This window comes from Hipposideros armiger, unplaced genomic scaffold (assembly GCF_001890085.2).
Source record: "Hipposideros armiger isolate ML-2016 unplaced genomic scaffold, ASM189008v1 scaffold_179, whole genome shotgun sequence".
Classification (NCBI taxonomy): Eukaryota; Metazoa; Chordata; class Mammalia; order Chiroptera; family Hipposideridae; genus Hipposideros; species Hipposideros armiger.
Window position 1 is genome coordinate 398,524 of NW_017731529.1, and position 20,855 is coordinate 419,378.

Below are 20,855 nucleotides of genomic sequence, written 5' to 3' on the forward strand. Positions count from 1 at the left end.
GTTTCTGCCCTTTTCACTGGGAAATCCGAACGCTTTCATTGGAACTGTCAGCCTGCTTTCCTTATGTCTCATTGGCCAAAGTTGGGTCAACTCGAGCTATAAGAAAACCTAGGTAAATAACTATTTAGGCTTTCTGGGTTGCCTAACAGATAACCGTTCTTGTAAAGGAAAAGAGGGTTGAAAAAAATATTGGGTTATCCAACCAATAGTGTGTACCACAATTTGCTTTGTCTTTATAAGTTATTATATTGTTTCATTTGTTACCATGAGCAAGTGTTACTTTTTAATTAGAAAATAAAGCTCCAAATTCAAACTTGGTACCAGCCAACCAGCTGGACCTTCAACCTAAAAGTGTCACAGTTGTGAGCGTTAGAGCATCATGTGAAAAAAGGAGAGGAGAAGGAGATGGTGGCAGGACCTGCATTTTTTTAATATTGTGATCTCATCCACCAGCTAGTAAAATGGTTTGGTCAGTTACCTATAAATTGATTTACCTGAACTGTGAATCCTTTACCTGAGGGTGGATGGAGGTTTCTATGTACTGAAAAGGAGGGTGAAAATGCCCCTTCCCTCTAAGAGACATGCACAGAATGTATTCCAGAAAGATCTGTCTGGTAGCAATATAGAGTGTGAACTGTAGGGATTGTGAAAGATGAGACTGACTCTAAGTCCAGACAAGAGATGATGAGGGCTGAACTGAAGCAGTAACAATGGGAAGAAAAAAGGGGAGTAAAATGCAGAGCTGTTAAGCAAGTGGAATATATAGGAATTGATTGTTGGTGAGATGTAGAAAGTGAAGATAAAGGAAAATCTAAAATCATGGCTAGATTTCATTCTTGGATGAATAACAATTGGATTGTGATAACAGTCACTAAGATTTTGGATGAGGGGCAGGTTTAAGGGAAAAGTTAAACTACCTTTGAACACACTGGGTGCCAATTCCACAGACAGATGGATAGCGAATAGATTAATGGATATCCATAGATTAATGGATTTGGGGTTCAGAAGAGTGATCTGGGTTAAAGCTAGAGATTATTGAGTCATTGTCATGACGGGTGGTGGCTAAAACTATATAGGAATGAAAGATGAGATTGTTCAAAGAGAACGTGTACTGTTAGAAAAGAAAAAAGGTGCAAGGCTGTGGACTACAGAATACCAGCATTTAGTGGGTGGCAAAGAAGCAAAGCCAGGAAAAGAAACAGTGTTAGAAATTCAAAGGAGACTCCATTCAAGTGGCATTCTTGAAAAGGACAATTTTAAGAGAAGAAATTGGCCGACAATGTTAAATGCTGCAGAGTTGTTGAGTACAATGACAACTAAAAATGCTCTATTGGATGTGACATTTGGGTCATAGATAACTTTTGGCTAGAGCAATTTTATTTTAAGTGGGTAATGGGAAATAATAGACAGAAATAATATTCTTTTCTTTCCAGGAACTTGATTCTGAAGAGGAGAGAAGTGATTGTAGCTAGGTGGAAACGTAGCATTCAAGAAGAGGTTTCTTTTGGTTTTAATAGAAGATATTTGTACATGTGCATCTCCTTTAGGGAAGAACATCTAGAGAGGATGATCTTAATTTTGTTTTTTTTATTGAGGTATATTAACATATGTTATTAGTTTCAGGTGTACAACATAATGATTATATATTTCTATATATATTTCAAGGTGATTACATAGTTTAGTTAACATCTGTCACTGTATATAGTACCAAAATAGTTTTTTCTTCTTATGAGGACTTTTAAAATATACTCTCTTAGAATCTCTCAAATATGTAATACAGTATTATTAACTGTAGTCACCATGCTGGACGTCACATCCCCATGACTTAATTATTTCATAACTGGATAACTGTACCTTTTGAACCCCTTTACCTGTTTCTCCCACCCCTCATCCCCCACATCTGGCAACCACCAATCTGTTGTCCGTATCTATGAGTTTAGTTTCTTGTTGTTTTTGTTGTTGTTGCTGCTGCTGCTGCTGTTTTTTAAACTCCACATGTAAGTGAGATCATATGGTATCTCTCTTTAGCTGTCTGACTTATTTCACTTAGCATAATGCCCTCAGAGCCCATCTTGTCTCCATGGCAAGATTTCGTTCTTTTTTTTTATGACTGAATTCCATTGTATCTATACAATACATTTTCTTTATCCATTTATCTACTGATAGACACATAGGTTGTTTCCGTATCTTGGCTATTGAAAATAATGCTGCAGTGAACATTGGATTGCAGATATCTTTTTGAATTAGTGGTTTTGTTTTCTTTGGATAAATACTCGCAAGTGGAATTGCTGCGTCATAAGGTAGTTCTCTTTTTAATTTTTGGAGAAATCTCCATACTGTTTTCCACAGTGGCTGCACCAAGTTACACTGCCACCAACAGTGGAGTCCCCTTTCTCCACCTATTAACACTTGTCACTTCTTATGTTTTTGGTAGTAGCTATTCTAACAGGTATGAGGTAAATCTCGTTGTAGTTTTGATTTGCATTTCCCAGATTAGTGATGTTGAGCATCTTTTCATGTACCTGTTGGCCATCAGTATGTCATCTTTAGAAAAATACAGATCCTCACACCATTTTTTCAAATGAGATTTTTTTTGCTATTATATTGTATAAGTTCTTTATATTTTTTGGATATTAGCCCCTTATCAGATACATGATTTGCAAATATCTTCTCTCATTCAGTAGGTTGCCTATTTATTTCATTGATGATTTTATTTGCTATTCAGAAGCTCTTAATTTGATGTATTAATTTTGTTTCTTAAAAAAATTAAAGATTGTTTATACATAGAAAAATCACTAGAGATAGATAGATAGATAGATAGATAGATAGATAGATAGATAGATAGATAGATATAATAGTGATTCTGGCTAATGAACGGCTTTCATTATTACTTTGTATTTTTCTGTATTTCTTAATTTTGCACAATAGATATTTTTTGAGACTCTAAACATATTTGAGACTGTTTAGAATTATCAGTATCCCTACTACATTTTGTTGGAGAGTTAATGAGAATTGTCTGGGTCCTTCTAGTCTCAATATCTCACTTAAAATAGATCTGTCTTCTAGTGACAAGTAATCTATCTTCTACAGTTTATTCATTCAATGAATAATTATTTGGTTCCTGTTACATGCCAGGCACTGTTCTTGGCACCTTGGGTTATATCAGTGAGTAAAACAGACAACAATTTCTGCCTCATGGCTCTTACATTCTAGTAGAAACGACAAACAAGAAACATAATAAGTAAAATTATATGTAATATTAAAAGTTGATAAATGTCATGGAAAAAAGTAGAACAAAGTAGAAGTGTCAGCAGGTGGGGGAAGTAGGTTGCAGTATTAAATAGGGGTAGTTAAGGTAGATCTTACTGAAAATTAGGAATTGATCAGAGACTTAAAGGAGGTGAGAAACCTATCTGCAAGAAGCATCCTAGACAGAGAGAACAGTAAATGTAAAAGTAGTAAGACAAGAGTACAGATCTGAGATAAGAGTAGGACCAACAAGATGGTTTTTGTGGCTGGAGCACGTGAGAAGTAGATAGTCATAAGAGGTGAGGTCAGAGAAGTAAGGCTGGTTGGGAAGGACTATGCAGGACCTGTAGTCCATTGTGAAGACTAGAGTTTTAAGTCTGAGTGGTTTTGTGAGCCTTGTAGATTTGAGCAATTTGTGGTATGATGCGATATTTTAAAATGATCCATCTAGTTTTTGAGTTAAGAATATACTTTGGGGAAAATGGAGGGAGAAAAGAGAGAAGGTATATTCAGAGAGATCTGTTAGGAAGCTATTGCGGCAATCTTGGAGAAAGATGATTGTGTCTTGGACTAGAATGATGAAGGTGCATTACATGAAAAATATAGAAAAAAAAGATAGAGAAAGAGATTTGTGATTGAAAGTACAGAATTAAATTTCGTGGATACAGTATAGAGAAGTGGTTCAGAGTTTGGGCTGTGAAGTCAAGCAGAGCTGTGGCTTAAATAAGTTATCATGACTTTAGCTTTACTCAATCACTCTGAGCCTCAGTTTCCTAATCAGGGGATTTTCTTAGCCTGTGAGGCTGCTATAACAAAGTACCATACATAGACTAGGTAGCTTAAACAACAGTAAGGGGGAGTGAGTGGGGGGGGGAGAGGGAGAGAGAATATGAATCTCAGTCTTCCTCTTCTTATAAGGGCACAAATCCCTTCATGAGGGTCCCACACGCATGACGTCATCTAAACCTAATCACCTCCCAAAGGACCCACCTCTAAATAACAACTATGAGGCTTCAACATAGAATTTTGAGGGACACAAATATTCAGCCCATAACAGGCAAGGTAATAGTTGTTATGAGAATTAAATTTGTTATTCTATATAAAAGCACTTAGCACTATGCCTAGCATGTAGTAAGTTCTACATAAATGTTGCATAGTAGCTGTTTATTCTTTTGACTTAGAGGCAAACTTGCCATATTTCCCAAATTTTTAAGACACCATGGATTGACAATCAAATTAATCAGTAAAGCCTTTGGGGAGAGGTGGGAAGATTTTCAAATGAAAGACATATATCTGGTTAAAATTACATAACAATTTCAGAAATGTTAAAATGATAAAAGAAAGCAAATCACAAGCAAAGATATATGTAGTCACACTTTTTAACTTTGGAATCCTATATGATGTAAACATAGGCAGTGTAAATCTTTGCCTGACACAGCTTTGCCCAACTGAGCCCCACATTGCACCTCAACCAATCCTACCTATGCTTGTTAACTTTGAGGTACCAGAGGATGCATCAGAAACTGTCCTGTTACCAGGTACCGCCCGTGCCTTCTGTTGAGCTGGCCCAGCCTATGGCCTTTTTTTATTTCTACTCATGTTTCCATTTGGGCTGGAGCTCCTATTCACTTGACTGGTACCTTAATAACTTTGTAGCCCTCTTTTATCCCTTCCTTCCGTGGGCTGGACCCTTTTGCCTCGCTCGTGTCTTGCCTAGAGGCTTACATCAAATAGACAGAATCCCTGAAATGCCAGGACTATCATCACTGCTATAGAGCCTTTGTTGCTGCTCTCTATTTTTCATGTCTAGCTCTTTGATTGTTGATTGTTGATATGACAACAAATGATTTAGACTACTACATAAACCTACTTGATAAAGCAGTGGCAAGTTTTGAGAGGATTGACTCAAATTTTGAAAGAAGTTCTATTATGGATAAAATGCTGTCAAACAGCATGACATGTATCTACCATTATAGTATCTTACAGAATAATTTTACCACCCTAAAAATTTTCTGTGCTCTGTCTGTTTATCCCTCCCTCCCCGCTAACACTGGAAACTAGTGATCTTTTTACTGTCCCCATAGTTTTGCCTTTTCCAGAATGCCAAGCAGTTAAAATCAGAGTATGGAGCCTTTTTGATTAACTTCTTTCACTTAGTAAAATGCATTTGGTCGTGGTATATAATTCTTTTTATGCATTGTTGTATTCAATTTGTTTATATTTTTTTTCTGTTTTTTCAATTTTTATTATTTTAACAGTAATTTTAAAGATATTCATAGTTTAATTTTTTAAAGTAATAAAACATTACCAGTATCCATGGTATTCTCTCAACCAAAATGTTTCTCTCTCTTTTCCAAACATAAACACAAAGCTTGATTTTGTGGTAATAATTCTCTTATTCTTCTTTATAATTGTATGATTTGTGTATGATCCCTTAAATGATATACTGTTTAGTTTTGAATATTTTCTTAATGCATTGATCCTTTTATGACTTGATCACAAAAAGAACTGGATCCTCAATTTGCTAACATTTTGTTGAGAATTTTTGCATTTATGTCATGAGGGATATTGATCTATAGTTTTCTTATAATGTTTTTGTCTGATTTTGGTACTAAGGTAATGCTGGCCTCATAGAATGAGTTAGGAAGTATTTCTTCTGCGTCTGTCTTCTCAAAGAGCTTGTAGAGAATTGGCATAATTTCTCCCTTTAAATATTTGGTAGAATTTTCCAGTGATCCCATCTGGGCCTGGTGCTGTTTTGGAAGGTAATTAATTATGGATTTAATTTCATTATTTCAAATGTAAGAAAAAGGCATTGGGTTGCTGACAAGAAAGAGGTCCTGTTCTACTTGGGAGATGCCACTGAAAGATTGAGGATGGCGGGTCAGGAAGGCATTCTGGATTTGGATATACCAGGGGTTATTAGTGACTTGTACAAGAGCTGTCTCAGCAGAGTAAGAGCAGAAGCCAGCAAAAATTGAACTGAAGAGTAGATAGGAGGTAAGGAAGCAGAAATCAAATGTAATATGATCAAATCTCTCGTGAAGTTTTGCTGTGAAATGGAATAGAGGAATGAATGTAGCATGAGCTAGAGAGGTCTGGTGTTCTTATGGTTTTATTTTGATATGACAGACATTAGAGCATCGTGTATACTAATAGGAGTGTATACTAATAGAAAAAGGGGTGAAGTAATAAAAGTGGGGACACAGTATTCATTCAAATATAAGTTGACCCCTACCAAAATAATTTTGGAAATTTTTTTAATAAAGGAAGGGATAAACCAAGCTCATGTAGTTTTAAATCTTTACAAAAGATTTCTAACTCTTCCTAAATTTATCACAAGTTCAGTACAGTTCCAATGAGAATTCTGGCTTTTTTCAAAGAACTTGAGCTTTTTTAGTGCCATCTGCTAGCAGAGCCGCCTCCTTGCTCCTCCCACCGCTGCCCTGAGTCACTGCCTGCACAGCTCCAGCCGCCTGGCTCCCCATGCTAGGATCCGATGTTTGGAGCTCTTACAACATGGCAGACACTGACAGTCTGCACTTGATCAAGATTTGGATGATGTTGAAGAAATAGAATAAGAAGAAACTGGTGAAGAAACAAAAATCAAAACACGTCAGCTGACTGTTCAGATGATGTAAAATCTCAGATTCTTGCAGCCCTCCAAGAAAAACTTGATGGTCTGGTAGAAACACCAAGAAGATACATTGAAAACTTGCCTAGGGTAGTCAAAAGACGAGAGAATGCCCTCAAAAACCTTCAAGTGAAATGTGCACAGATACAAGCCAAGTTCTATGAGGAAGTTCATGATCTTGAAAGCAAGTATGCTGTTCTCTATCATCATTTATTTGATAAGCAATTTGAGATCCTTAATGCAATTTATGAACCTACAGAAGAACAATGTGAATGGAAACCAGATGAGGAAGATGAAATTTCAGAGGAGCTGAAAGAAAAGGCCAAGATTGAAGATGAGAAAAAGGATGAAAGAAAAGAAGACCCCAAGGGAATTTCTGAACTTTTGTTGACTGTTTGTAAGAATGTTGAATTGCTCAGTGACATGGTTCAGAAACATGACAAACCTATTCTGAAGCGTTTGAAAGGTACTAAAGTGAAGTTCTTAGATGTGGGCCAGCTTATGAGTTTTGCCTTAGAACCCAAAAAATATTTGACAAAGACATATAGGATGAAGTCAGAACCAGATGATTCTCATCCCTTTCTTGTGATGGACCAGAAGTTATGGGTTGTACAAGGTGCCAGATAGATTGGATAAAAGGGAAGAATGTTACTTTGAAAAACAATAAAAAGCAGCAGAAGCACAAAGGATGTGGGACAATTCATACTGTGACAAACAGTTTCCAGTGCCTCTTTCTTTAATTTTTTTGCCCCTCCTGAAGTTCCTGAGAATGGAGATCTGAGTGACGATGCTGAAGCTATCCTTGCTGCAGGCTGTGAAATGGGTCACTTTTTACATGAGTGTATAATCCCAAGATCAATGTTATACTTTACTGGAGAAGCTATTGAAGATGATGGTGATGATTATAATGAAGAAGGTAAAGAATTGGGTAAGGAATGGGGAAGAAGAAGAGGAGAAAAATATTCCAGACTATGACTCAAAGAAGGATGAAAACCCAGCAGAGAGCAGGCAGCAGCGAAGCAGGATGGAGGTAGCCTCGAGCATGACCTGCACTGGAACAGCTCTTGCTTACCTACAGCCTTATGTGTTTGCATTTTCTTGGTAGACTCAGTAATTTTTTTTTAAAGGAAAGGAATTTATATTTTACAGAGCAGTTTGTCCTACCTTGTATTTTAAGTTTAGTTTTTCGGCCAGATATGTTGAATGCAGAAGTTTATTCATTGCTTCATAGCTTGGTTCTTCTAGATCAACGGTTCTCAACCTGTGGGTCACGACCCCTTTAGGGGTCGAACGACGCTTTCACAGGGGTTGCCTAAGACCATCAGAAAACAAAAAGATATTTACATTACAATTCATAACAGTAGCAAAATTACAGTTATAGAGTAGCAACGAAAATAATTTTATGGTTGGNGGGGGTCACCACAACATGAGGAACTGTATTAAGGGGTCATGGCATTAGGAAGGTTGAGAACCACTGTTCTAGAGTGTTTTTATCATGTAACTATTAGATTGCAGCTATGAAAATAAACAAAACTGTTCAATAAAACAGATTTTTTGTTTTTCTAATTTTTTTCCTGAAGAACCAAAGTGTTTTTTTCAGCTTGTAGGTAAATGGGTTTAAGATTGCTTGCACTATCTTTGCCTTTCATTACATTGTTTTAGAAATGCAGTGTTTATGCTGACACAATTCATCATTTAAAAAAAAAATAAAAAAACACTTGTCAAGACAAGTATATGATTAAAAATTTACATGGGCTGGCCGAGTGGCACGATGGTTAGGAGTTGGCTGGGATGCCAGCTCTGAGCAGCAGGGCCCCGGTTCGGATCCCACATGAGGGCCAGTGACGCTGTACCCTCTATAGCTAAGATGGTGAACAACAGCTCGACCTGGAACTGGGCTGCCGTGAGTCGCCGGCGACAGCATAGGCTGCAGTGGGGCTGGCCGGCAGCAGGCGTGAGCTTTTGTGAGCTGCCGTAGGCAGCTGTGAGTGGCCATCCAATGGCCAGCAAGCAACTGCCTCTACCAGGAAGAGCACAATGATAATACAAACATGGGCCAGTGAAGCGACGTCCTCCACAACTAGACTTAAGAACAAAAGGACAGCAACTTGTCTGTTCCCCTTCCACAATTCCCCAATGCTGTTCCCTTCCCCCAATTCTTCAATAAAATCTTTAAAAAAAAATAGAATTTACAGTAAGACAATACCTATTAACTTAGATTGTTGATGGATTTTTATATTTAGGCAACATAGTTAACTATAAAGAACCCTATCTCAATAGCATGGTTACTGGTTACCAAAGGGAGGTGAATAAAACCTGTATTTTCAGAAGTTAAGCTCATTATTTTAACTGTACATTGAAATTCAACCTCCATGAACTAAGCATCTTTTCTTTGTGGTAGGTATGCCTTCTGCTTCTCTGCCAAGGATGAATTTTCATCATTTGACAAGCGTATTTCAAGTTTTTTTGTTTCCTTATTTTTGTTTTTGCAGACTAAAATAAAAATGTCAATTATAATTTTAGCTCTCATAAGACAATGTCTTAACTTTGTACTAATTCAGATAGAAGCAGAGTCCTACCTTGAATTAAACATTGTACCTAGTTTACCATATTGAAGAAACGGGTGCCAACTTGGAAGAGGGGAACTACATCTCCTAATAAGAAAGTTAAAAAAAAAAAGAAAAAGACAAAATTTTAAGTGATGCAATGGTTTTTTTGTTTGTTTGTTTGTTTTTTAAGAAAGATTAAAAGTTAAGTTTCGTTTCCTTTGGTTAGAATGAGAGAGGGCCGTAAGCCTCTATGGTTAATTCCTAGTCTTATTGCTTAAAGCATAAAGTGTTTTATTTACCCGTGCTTCTTTACTATGTATTAAAATGGGTAGTACTGTTTACTTAATGACGTCATAAATGTGTTAGGTATATTAAATTAAATTTTATGAAATGTTTCTCAACCTTACTAAAAGCTTAACAGTTTGGACCTATTTGCACCACAAGTATGATATTCAGCATTTTATTCATAACAGGGTTTGGTAAATAAACTGGAAAACAAAAATTAAGTACTTTATTCTGGATTTGGTCAGGAAACACTCTTTGTGTGGCTCCTATTTTAATAGAAGTGGATGGATAACAATTTCAAAATGTCCAAGGATTGTTTTTAGGTATTTTAGTTATGACCATATTGTAGAGATTATATGGGACTAAAATAGAAATAAGACCATTTTTAGGGGGATAATGCCATTGTATTTGAGACTGTAGAGCCACATTTAAAATACCTCAAGCTAATTACTGTTAATTTTTTCTGGTGAACGTAAAAGCTTTGACAATGAGAGTGCACTAATTGGATTGTAATTAGAGGACAGCTTAGAGTTTCTGCTCTTAATAAAATTACATTAGGTTCATTTTTAGAGGTAACAGCTTTTATTTTGAAAATTTAGTATTAAGATCTCAGAATGCGAACACATCTTATTAGTTGTACTGCACTATTTATTCTGCTCCTCGGATTTTAATTAACTACTGGAAATCCTTAGCTAGTTGTGATAGTTTGTAGGAAAAAGAAGCCATGAAAGTGCCTTATGTTTTTCCTCTTCGTTTTCAAAATGATTTTGGTCACTTTGATTAGACATTCTGTGCTGATTTTTTTTTTTGTACCATAGCTCCTTTGAACACAGCTGAACTTAAAAAATTTTTTTAATCTAAAGATCCCGTTTTTAATGAACTTAAAGTAGCATAACCACTACTTATTTTTTTTCTTTCATTCCTTTAGGAAATAGCTATTGCCAAAATGAAGAAGTAGATGCTATTTTGTCTTATTATATAAGGTGATGTGGTTAACGAGGAATTGTTCTATTAATAAAGTTGGAGTTTCAAGGGATATCAGTGTTCATCTATGCTATCTTTCCAGTTCCAATATGTTTCTATTCCATTCTACAAATTTGAAATATGTAATTTGAAATCCTGAATAAAATTTGCATTTAATTAAAAAAAATAAAAGACCTTGATAAGGTTATTCCAAATTTTATATGGTTATGGAACGGGCCAAAAATAGCAAAGACCCACTTGCGGAATAACGATGATATGAAAGCACTTCTTTTACCAGAAATTGAGGCTTATTATAAAGCTACAGTAAGAAATTCTCATCCTGGCGCAGGAATAGACAGTAAACTAATGGAACAAAATGAAGCCTCATAGGTAATCCAAGCACATTTGGCCTCTTAATTAATAACAGCATGGTACTTCAGAGTAATGAAGGAAAGTCTTTGCAATAAGTGGGCTGTTCCAGTTAAGAATTATGTAAAGAGTAAAAGTGAAATTACCCCTAATGCACACCATACATGGAAATCAGTTTCAGTTAGATTATAGGATTATGAGATACAAAATACAAAATATTTTAATGACCTAGGGAAAAGGTAAGAGTTCTTAAATAAGACACAGGAGAAAGTACTTAACCATAAAGGAAAAAATGTTCTTTAAAATTAAATTTAATTTCATTAAAAGACACTATAAAAAGAGTGAAAAGGAAAACCAGAAAGAAAGGAAAAAATATTTTTGTAACACATCTAACCCATAACAAAAAAATGACTACAATAGATGAAGTAAAAATGCCTACAAGTCTATGAGAAAAATCAGACGACCCAGTTAAAAATAAATGGGCTAAAGACTCAGATATGTCCTTTATAAAAGAAAAATTACCAAGAAGTGGCAGAAAGAAACTGGCAGAAGGGAAGCAGAGCCATCTGGATAAATCAAATACGAGTATATCCAATAGAAAGGTTTTTCTGTATTTTTAAGGCCTCATTTACATAACTTTTACATTTCATGTAACTTACAAATATTTATTAAACCCAAGGCCCACTCAAACATTAATCACTGATCTCCATTTCTCACAAAACTCAAAATGAAGAGAAAAAATTATACCATGTAGATTTCCATTATGCTTCAATGGACTGAGTCCAGTCTCCATTTGAGGAACTGTCTCAAGGCTCGAGCAAAACCTACAGGGCCTGTGAAGGTGGCCAGGAAGAAGGGGTTGGAGGAGAGGGCAGGAGGATGGTTGTAACTAACACTTACAGAATATTTACTGTGTGCCAGGCACTGTGCTAAACACTTTAAGTGCATTACCGCATTTAACCCTCACAACATCTTCACAGATGAGGAAATTGTGAAGTTCAGTAAATAGCAGGAGTTCTGCTACCAGGCCTTGTGCTATTAACCTCTGAACTTCCTCTTTCATAACTGCCTCGCAAGAGGCTCTCTCTTAACTATCCTATTGGGGTAGGGGCGGGAGCTCATTATATTTTCCAGCTGCAAGGCTGAGTCCACGGTTACTGCAAGTTTTTTTGCCTTGTCTACTTCCTGACATACCTTAGGCTTTGGCCTTTTCTTGGCTTTGAGGTCCAGGAAGGTGCAAAGTATAGAATACAGAATGCTCCATGCACATTATGAAGATACAGTGTGATATCCTTTTGTCCTCACTTTTCATCATGTGTGGATGGCCATATAAGACTACATAACCTTGTAATAATCAGTTTATTTGCTATGGTGGGAGTGGGATAAATGGAGAACCTGTAATCTTGGCGCTGGTACACCTAACATTTAACTAATGCTGCTTAAATAGATACACAGGTATACTTAATGCACTTAGGTATATTTTAGCATTTAGCATTATATACAAATACTGAAAACAATAAGACTTCTATGTTTCTCATGTACGTTTTCAGTTTTGTCTCACTTTGCAAGGTAATATTTCTGTTCATTTGAATATGTCACAGACACAGATAATATGTGCTTTTCATAAATATTTTCATTCATTTTAACAAAATATAAAGTCAAGCTCTCGTTCTCAAGGAAACTAATCTCATACTGAATTAAGAAAAACTGTTTATGCTTATGTTTTGCAGACTTTGAATAATGAGATGAGTACAGATGATGACAATGAATATGCAGAAGAAAAGGAAAGCTACATCTGTGCAGTGTGTCTGGATGTTTATTTCAACCCATACATGTGTTACCCTTGCCACCACATATTCTGTGAGCCCTGCCTACGGACTCTTGCCAAAGACAATCCTGCAAGCACACCCTGCCCACTGTGTCGGACAGTTATTTCCAGAGTCTTCTTTCAGACAGGTAACTGTTCTCTTTCATTAACATGATTGCCTGATTATTTTGACTACCTCTTTGTTCCACGTCTAAAATTACTTTATAAATTATTGTGAGAAAGTATAGAATAGAGAATGCTCCATGCATTCTATGTTGGATGTGATCTTGATAAAGTACTTAACACTTAAAAGTTGAGAAATTGAAGTGGGAGAGGATATGTAGAAGAAAGGGGAGAGGCATTCATATCCACTTTTTAAGCGAGGTCAAGATACGCTGTTGAAAGTTGATAGAAAAAAAAAATGTAGACACTGTTGATTGCTAATTAGTATCCATTATTGAAAATCTTATACAACATAATTTGTCACTCTCCAGTGTGTAAATCAGTGCTTGCCCAACTCACAGAACTATTTTAAAATCCTGGAACCACAGAATCATAGATAAGAATAGGTTCTCATTTCTAGTCCCCTACTCTATGCTGAGATCTTTCCTTAAATACCCCCACTAGATGTTGTTCTGTCTTTACTTGGACTTCTATTACATTAAAATTTGAGGCAGCCTTGTTGATTGTTTATTCCTCATATATGCCTTCCATTATTACTCATTCTTTGTTCTTGTCATTTTCTCTGGAGTCTCAGAGAATAAGTCTCTGAGGACAACTATCATGCCTTTCCCCAAAACTCCAAATCTTCTCAACCTTCTTATTGTCGTTAAGGTCTTTCTTCTTGAATGAAAAGAGAGTAAAACTGGAGCAAGGATTTGTTTGTTTCATTATCATGTAAAGGTGGAATATAACACAGTATTTAAAACGCACTAATAGAAAGAGGAAAAAACTAATGAATGTGGAACATAGAGAACTGCTAAGAAAAAAGGGAAGAATGATAGCAGTAAGCAAAGCTATATTTATTGAGTGAACTACTTACTGTATGTTAACGGTTAAAGGAAAAAAATTTTCTACCTCCACATTCTCTCTTCAACCATAGAGGATTTAATGGGGATCAAAGTATGTACTTCATGAATAGTGAGAACACATGGCACATTTTCTTCCCTAAAAGAAAAGCCAAGGACCCACCTGCCAGGGAGAATAAGATTATGAAAATAAGCTTTGAGTACCCTAACCCAACACGCAGGCTGGCAAACCTAGTTTACAGGATCAGTAACCAAACAGTGAAGAGAAAGCAGAGCTGTGCCTCTCTGATCTGCCTAGTGCATGGAGACTGGAGCACAAAGTCACCGAACTGAGTTTAGACAGACCAGGAGTCTGAAGAACACGTCAAGCACAGTGACTCCACCGAGTAGGGAAATGTGGTCAGGGATTTCAAGCTGTCAGTCTCACCAGGCGGAGTGCTCTTCCTTTCATTGGGAAGAGAGTGTAAGGGACGAAGAGAGGAAAGGCAGCAGTTCCACGAGAGGGCAGATGCTTTTACTGGAAGTCCCTTTTTCTGGCTTATATTGAAGTGGGGAAAAGCGGTTCTTTTCTAATAACAGATTTCTTGCTGGAACTTCAGAGTGAACAAAAGTAGAGGCACCAGTGACTCCTCTTTCTCAATGTTATGCCTCACCACCTGTGCAAGAAAGCATTTACTGAAAGCCTGTTTTGATAGGAAACATCTAGATAATTTACACAGTGACTTAGACAGATGCTGTCCCTGCCTTCTATGATCTAATTTAACACTGATAGATATTTTTAAATGTCTTAAAATAATAATGACTCAAGTCTCTGTTGGTCCATTTATCAAAACAACAATGTCATATTTTTCTTTATTTTCAAATTTGGTTCTTCTAAAATAAATCATATTGGGAATACTTATTCCAGTGGAGATTATATTTGGTTGTGTACTGTCATTTAGAGGCTGGTAATAATGGGACTATCCTTCATAATGATTTATACCCTACCTCAAAAGGATTTGAGGTGTTTTAAAAGATATAGTCAATGAAATAGCAGGACAAAGGAATTGATGAATTGAAATGGACTACAGAGCCCAGGTGAGGGTGGATGGCTGATATGTAAGCCATATGGCCCTACATAGTAACTACAATTAGATGAAGCATTTAGTTTTTTTAAACATTCTGGCTGCCTAAGGAAAAATAAAAGTGCACAATTAAATGATCTCATGATCCATGAAAAGAAACATAGTAATTCCTAAGGGTATCAAAGGTTTTTCTGGCGCTTCAAAAGGTTTTTGTTGTTTTTTTAACGTGATTTCTCCTCTGGAGCATATTGAAAGATGGATTAGACAATGTCCTCAAAAATATCCTCATAGCAAATGCAGTATCAGATTTTCTAACATTGTGTTTCATGGTATTCTTTTATAAAACCTGAGGAAATATCAGCGTATAAATTAGGGAAAGCAACATTGCTAGGACAGCCAAAAATATGGTCTTGTTTTCTTATAAAAATAACTTTTAAAATTATATAAGCAATATAATTCATTATAGCAAAATCAGAACATACAAATAAAATTATAAGCTCAAAATCCTCCATAGTTCTACCATTTAAAGATCACATTTAGTATTTTTTCAGAAGGATACTACATACAGAGAATTATATATACATAATCATCTATTTTACAAAAAAATTGAGATCATATTGTACATAATAAGGCTTTAAACCTTCTTTGTTTTACTTAAAATTCTATCATGGGACATTTAGTTTAGTTATTTATCATTCATTCATTTGCTGATATATGTGGATAAATATTTGCACAAATCTCTGGGAATTTACTTGAAATGTATTTCCAGAAGTAAAGTCCATGTGTGTTTTAAGACTGTGTATATGTTGCAAAATTATGCTTCAAAATTATTGCAAGTGGCAGTATACAAGTTCTTATTTTCTTTGTACTCTGAGCTATCCTTTTTATTCTGTTTTAAATCCCTTATCATGCCCTTTGTTGATTTTTATTTTGGTCTGTTCACCTTTTTCTTGTTTATTAGAAATGTAGTGTTGAATATTTTATTTGTTGCCAAATCCTGCGTTTCCAAGTTCAAATGCCACTAGAATGGGGCAACACAGTTCTACAGAAAGAATAACATCCTTGGGGTTTGTACAGTTTATAGCAAAGTGAGATAAGGTTTAACATATTTAAGTAAATAGAAATTATTTTAGAACAGAAAAGGATTTGACATGATGTCATCCAGTGATTATCAAACCTGACACTGCATCAGAATAACACAAGGAGCTTGTAGAAAGCAGGGCCTCTTTGGTCACATCCACAGCAGTTCTGCTCCAGTATATCTGGGCAAGGTCCTAGAATTTGTGTTTTTGTGTTTTTGATGCAGAGTCAGGCTGCAGGCATACATTTTGGAATCAGTGATCTAGTAGAGTGCTCTGCAGACAGGAATTACATTTAATTAATTTCTGTGTTTCTAGATGGACCAGCAAAGTCAGGCACATAGCAGGTGCAAAATAAATGTTTGCAGGAGATAGAGCAGAAAGCAAGTACAAAGAGAAGTTCAACAACTGGTAGAAGATCTCACAGTTAAGAGGCATTAGAACCCAGTTTTTACTTGGCCCAGCAATGGTGGGACCAGGGCTTCTGTATCCTCTTTTCTCCAAAGGCCCTTTGGATCAAGTATAGTTAAATTGCTGGTATCATAAGGTTATGTTACGGACACAGGTGTATATGTTCAACAAAATGTTGTAGGTACAACTGTCATCTCTTGCAGATTTTAATAAAGTAATGTATCTGATCATAATTTTCTTAGATACTATAAATCTACTTACGAACCCTTTCCTGCTTTGATATATTAACCACATGGGTTTGTTAAATATAGCTTAAAACTGCACTAAGTTCCTTGAAGCTAGGAATTAGAAGTATCACAGTCATAATTATTAATTTACTTCTCTCATCTATCCTCTAGGAAAAGCAGGTTGTGGCTCATTATCAAAACTGAAATTATTGGATGACTCTTACAAGAATGCCCTTTTGATCTGGTGTACTAGAATTCAGTCACTTCCAAATAAGTTTCCTGTTTAACAGAGGGACTGCAATGGCATCCTTTGGTTATTGCATCAACATATTAGGACATGGCTACAGCTCTAAAGAAGGGGTGTGGGAGAGGAGAAAGAGAATGGGGAGGAATAAAACTTCTTGAAATGCAAACTCTTCTTTTTGGTTTATATTATCTCTCACATGAAATCTTCACTTACCATCCACACTGGTCTCATTTTTAAGGGCATTTAGTAAGTTGTAAGTCACTTTGCCCAAGAGTTAATTGTTAATACAATACCACTTATGGAATTTTTAAAATTAAATTTTTTGGGGTGACATTTGTTAATAAAATTATATAGGTTTCAAGTGTACATTTCTATAATATATCATCTATATATTGCATTGTGTGTTCACCACCCAAAGTCACACTTTTTATCACATATACAGAGGGTGCCAAAAAAATGTATGCACATTTTAAGAAAGTAAAAAACATTAAAATTTGTAATACTCAAGATGCACTGATAACAAAAGATGAATACAGCCACGTTTGACTTCTGATTACGGCGTATTACTGCTTGAGCAACATTGACCAAAGTGGCCACTTGTATACATTTTTTTGGCACCCTCCGTATTTGACTCCTTTTAGCCTCTTCTACCACCCACCTCCCTACTTACCCTCTGGTAACCACAAAACTGTTGTCTGTGTCTTTGAGTTTTTGCTTGTTTGTCTTATTTATTTGTTGCTTTCAGTTTTCTATCCCACATACGAAGGAAATCATATGGTTCTCAACTTTTTCTGTCTGACTTATTTTGCTTAGCATGATAATCTCAAGATCCATCCATGTTTTCGCAAATAGCAGTATTTCATCTTTTCTTGTGACTGAGTAATATTTCATTCTACAGAGTGCCAAAAAAATGTATACATATTTTAAGAAAGGAAAACTGTATTAAAATTATAATACTCATACATACCGACAACAAAAGATGAATACAAGTCACGTTTGACTTCTGCAATTACAAGAGGTGCTCAGAGTGGTTACTATCAGCATCCAGGCACTTCTGATTACGGCAAACTACTACTTGAGCGACGACGACCAAAGTGTCCACTTGTATGCATTCTTTTGGCATCCTGGTATATGTGTACCACATCTTCTTTAACCAATCATCTATCAAAGGACACTTCAGTTGTTTCCATGTCTTGGCCATCATGGATAATGCTGCAGTAAACATAGGGGTACATATATCTTTACAGATAAATGTTTTCAGATTTTTTGGGTGGATACCCAGAAGAGGGATCACTGGGTCATATGGTAATTATATTCTTAATTTTTGAGGAACCTCCATACTCTTTTCCATAGTGATTGTACCAATTTACATTCCCACCAGCAGTGTAAGAGGGTTCCTTTTTCCCCACAACCTCTTTAACACTTGTTATTACCTGTCTTGTTAATGATAGCTGTTCTTACAGTGTGAGGTGGTATCTCATTGTGGTTTTGATATGCATTTTCCTTATAGCTAGAGGTTGAGCATCTTTTCATATTCTGTTGGCCATTTTTATGTCTTCTTATGAAAAATATCTGTTCAGTTCCTCTGCCCATTTTTTAATTGGATTGTTTTTTGATGTTATTTTAATTATATTTATTGGGTTGACATTGGTTAGTAAAATTATATAGGTTTCAAGTGTACAATTCTATAATACATCACCTATGTATTGCATTGTATGATCTCCACCCAAAGTCAATTCTCCTTCCATCACCATATGTTTGACCCCCTTTACCCTCTTCTACCACTACCCCCTTTCTCTTCCCCTCTGGTAACCCAAACTGTTGTCTGTGTCTATGAGTTTTTGTTTGTTTGTCTTGTTCAAATACTGTCTGCCAATAGTGACAACATGGATGGACCTTGTCATGCTAAACTAAGTAAGTCAGACAGAAGAAGTTGAGAACCATATGATTTCACTGGGATTGAAAACTGAAAACTGAAAGCCTCTTTGTTTTGTTGATGGTTTCTTTTGCTGTACAGAAGCATTTTAGTTTGATATAGTCCCATTCATTTATTTTTGCTTTACTTCCCTTGCCTATGAGATCAAATTCATAAAATCCTCTCCAAGACCAAGGCCCATAAGTTTAGTACCTATGTTTTCTTTTGTGCAATTTATTGTTCCAGGTCTTATATTTAGGTTTTTGATCCACTTTAAGTTAATTTTAGTGTTTGGTGACAGATAGCAGTCTAGTTTCATTCTTTTGCACGTGGCTTTCCAATTTTCCCAGCACCATTTATTGAAGAGGCTTTGCTTTCTCCATTGTATGCTTTTGGCTTCTTTGTCAAAAGTATTTGCCCATGTATATGTGGGTTTATTTTGGGGTTCCCAGTTCTGTTCCATTGATCTGGGTGTCTGTTTTTCTGACAATTATTGTCACTTTATAGATAATTTGAAGTCAGGTAGTGTTATACCTCCACCCTTGTACAAGACATTATCAAAAGAAATTGAATAAGACACAGAAATATAAAGATAGTCCATGTTCATGGATTGGAAGAATCAATACAGTTAAAATGGTCATATTCCCCAAAGCAATATACAGATATAATGCAACCCCCATCAAAATCCCAATGGCATTTTTTAAAGAAATGGAACAAAAAAATCATCAGATTTGTATAAAATCACAAAAGACCCTGAATAGCCAAAGCAATCATGGGATTTTTAATTTCTCAGAAAATACCATGAATTATAGTCATCACTGCTTAACACTAAGTCCAGCAAGAACACATTTGTTACTGTCAGTGAATGTGTTATAAGCCATTTGCTAACTTCTTCCATTCTCTGCGTCAGTATGAATGACACTGATGAGTCCCTTGAAGCAGGTAATGGTACCATGCCCATCTTGTACGAAGAGGCTGTTCATAGGTAGTGGGCACAGTACACTTCAATAAAACAGCAGTGCATTGCTCAGAAAACACTGTGAGCATATCCAACCTGAAATGATTTAACTGTTAAACACATAAAGGGTAAAAATTCACTAGCCATAACAACTCTGTGCATACATAATGCATCTACAAACTATGAAAATACTTTTTCTCTAACTTGTGTGCTTGAGCAGTAGCTCTTGGGTATGGAATGGGGAAGGGAAGTTAGAGTTGTAGGTTTAATACATAACTCTCTTGTCTACAGTAGTCTATTTTTTACATTGTTTCTTTTGTTGTTAAATACAAACTTAATGAATCTATTTTCCCCGTGAATTAGGTAAGAATCAATCCAAGGGAATAATTAGGAAAAATAGAGACAATTTAATGTAACTGGTTGAACAGAAGCTCAAAGCCTGAAATAGGATAGGAACTGAAGAAATGTTATAGGTAATAGTTGTAGGATGAAAGTAACAGAGGAGCACTGATGGAAAGACTATAGTTTACTTCTCAAGTTAATAGCTAACTCTTCACTAGCCCCTCCGAGAACGTTGCCATTAAACAGCCTGACTCACATCGTGCCTTGCTTTCCATGGCTCATGTACAGAGACTTTCTACTAGTTAAAATGCATAGCATCATGTGTGTTCTCTGGTTCGTGCTTACTTCACATGAAGTTTTTCTTTTTCTAACTCACTAGCAAGCTTCTTAAAGGTTGAGAATTTATTTCTACGTTTTTAAACTTCCTCAAATCAGCAGCATTAGACTCACTAAATGCTCTCAACCCATCACATATAGAATGAAATAAAGAGATTATGAAGTAAAAAGTTCTAAAGGCATTTTTCATTTATCACTCCTGAGCCTCACGTGATTGTACTCTAGCTAAACTATTGCTACGCCCCTAACAAACTGTTCCCCTTTTTTTGTCTACTTGTTTATTTCCATCATTTAGTCCACAGTCTTCTTGAGGGCAGGAACTGTGTCTTGTTCATCACTCTGTCCTCCAAAACTGGCATAGGCTCTGACATAGGAGCCACTCAGCAGGTGTA

General features: G+C 36.0%; 1 protein-coding gene and 1 pseudogene across 4 annotated transcripts in view; both read left to right on the forward strand.

Annotated features, from left to right (window-relative positions):
* Positions 1-20,855, forward strand: part of RNF180 (ring finger protein 180) — a 139,838-nt gene that overhangs the window by 87,614 nt on the left and 31,369 nt on the right. For all 4 annotated transcript variants that reach the window (XM_019652433.1, XM_019652435.1, XM_019652434.1 and 1 more), the window contains exon 6: positions 12,780-13,005. In XM_019652433.1, coding sequence (XP_019507978.1) covers positions 12,780-13,005 — 226 coding nt within the window. The remainder of the gene's footprint in view (positions 1-12,779; positions 13,006-20,855) is intronic.
* Positions 6,736-7,988, forward strand: LOC109388044 (nucleosome assembly protein 1-like 1 pseudogene; annotated as a pseudogene).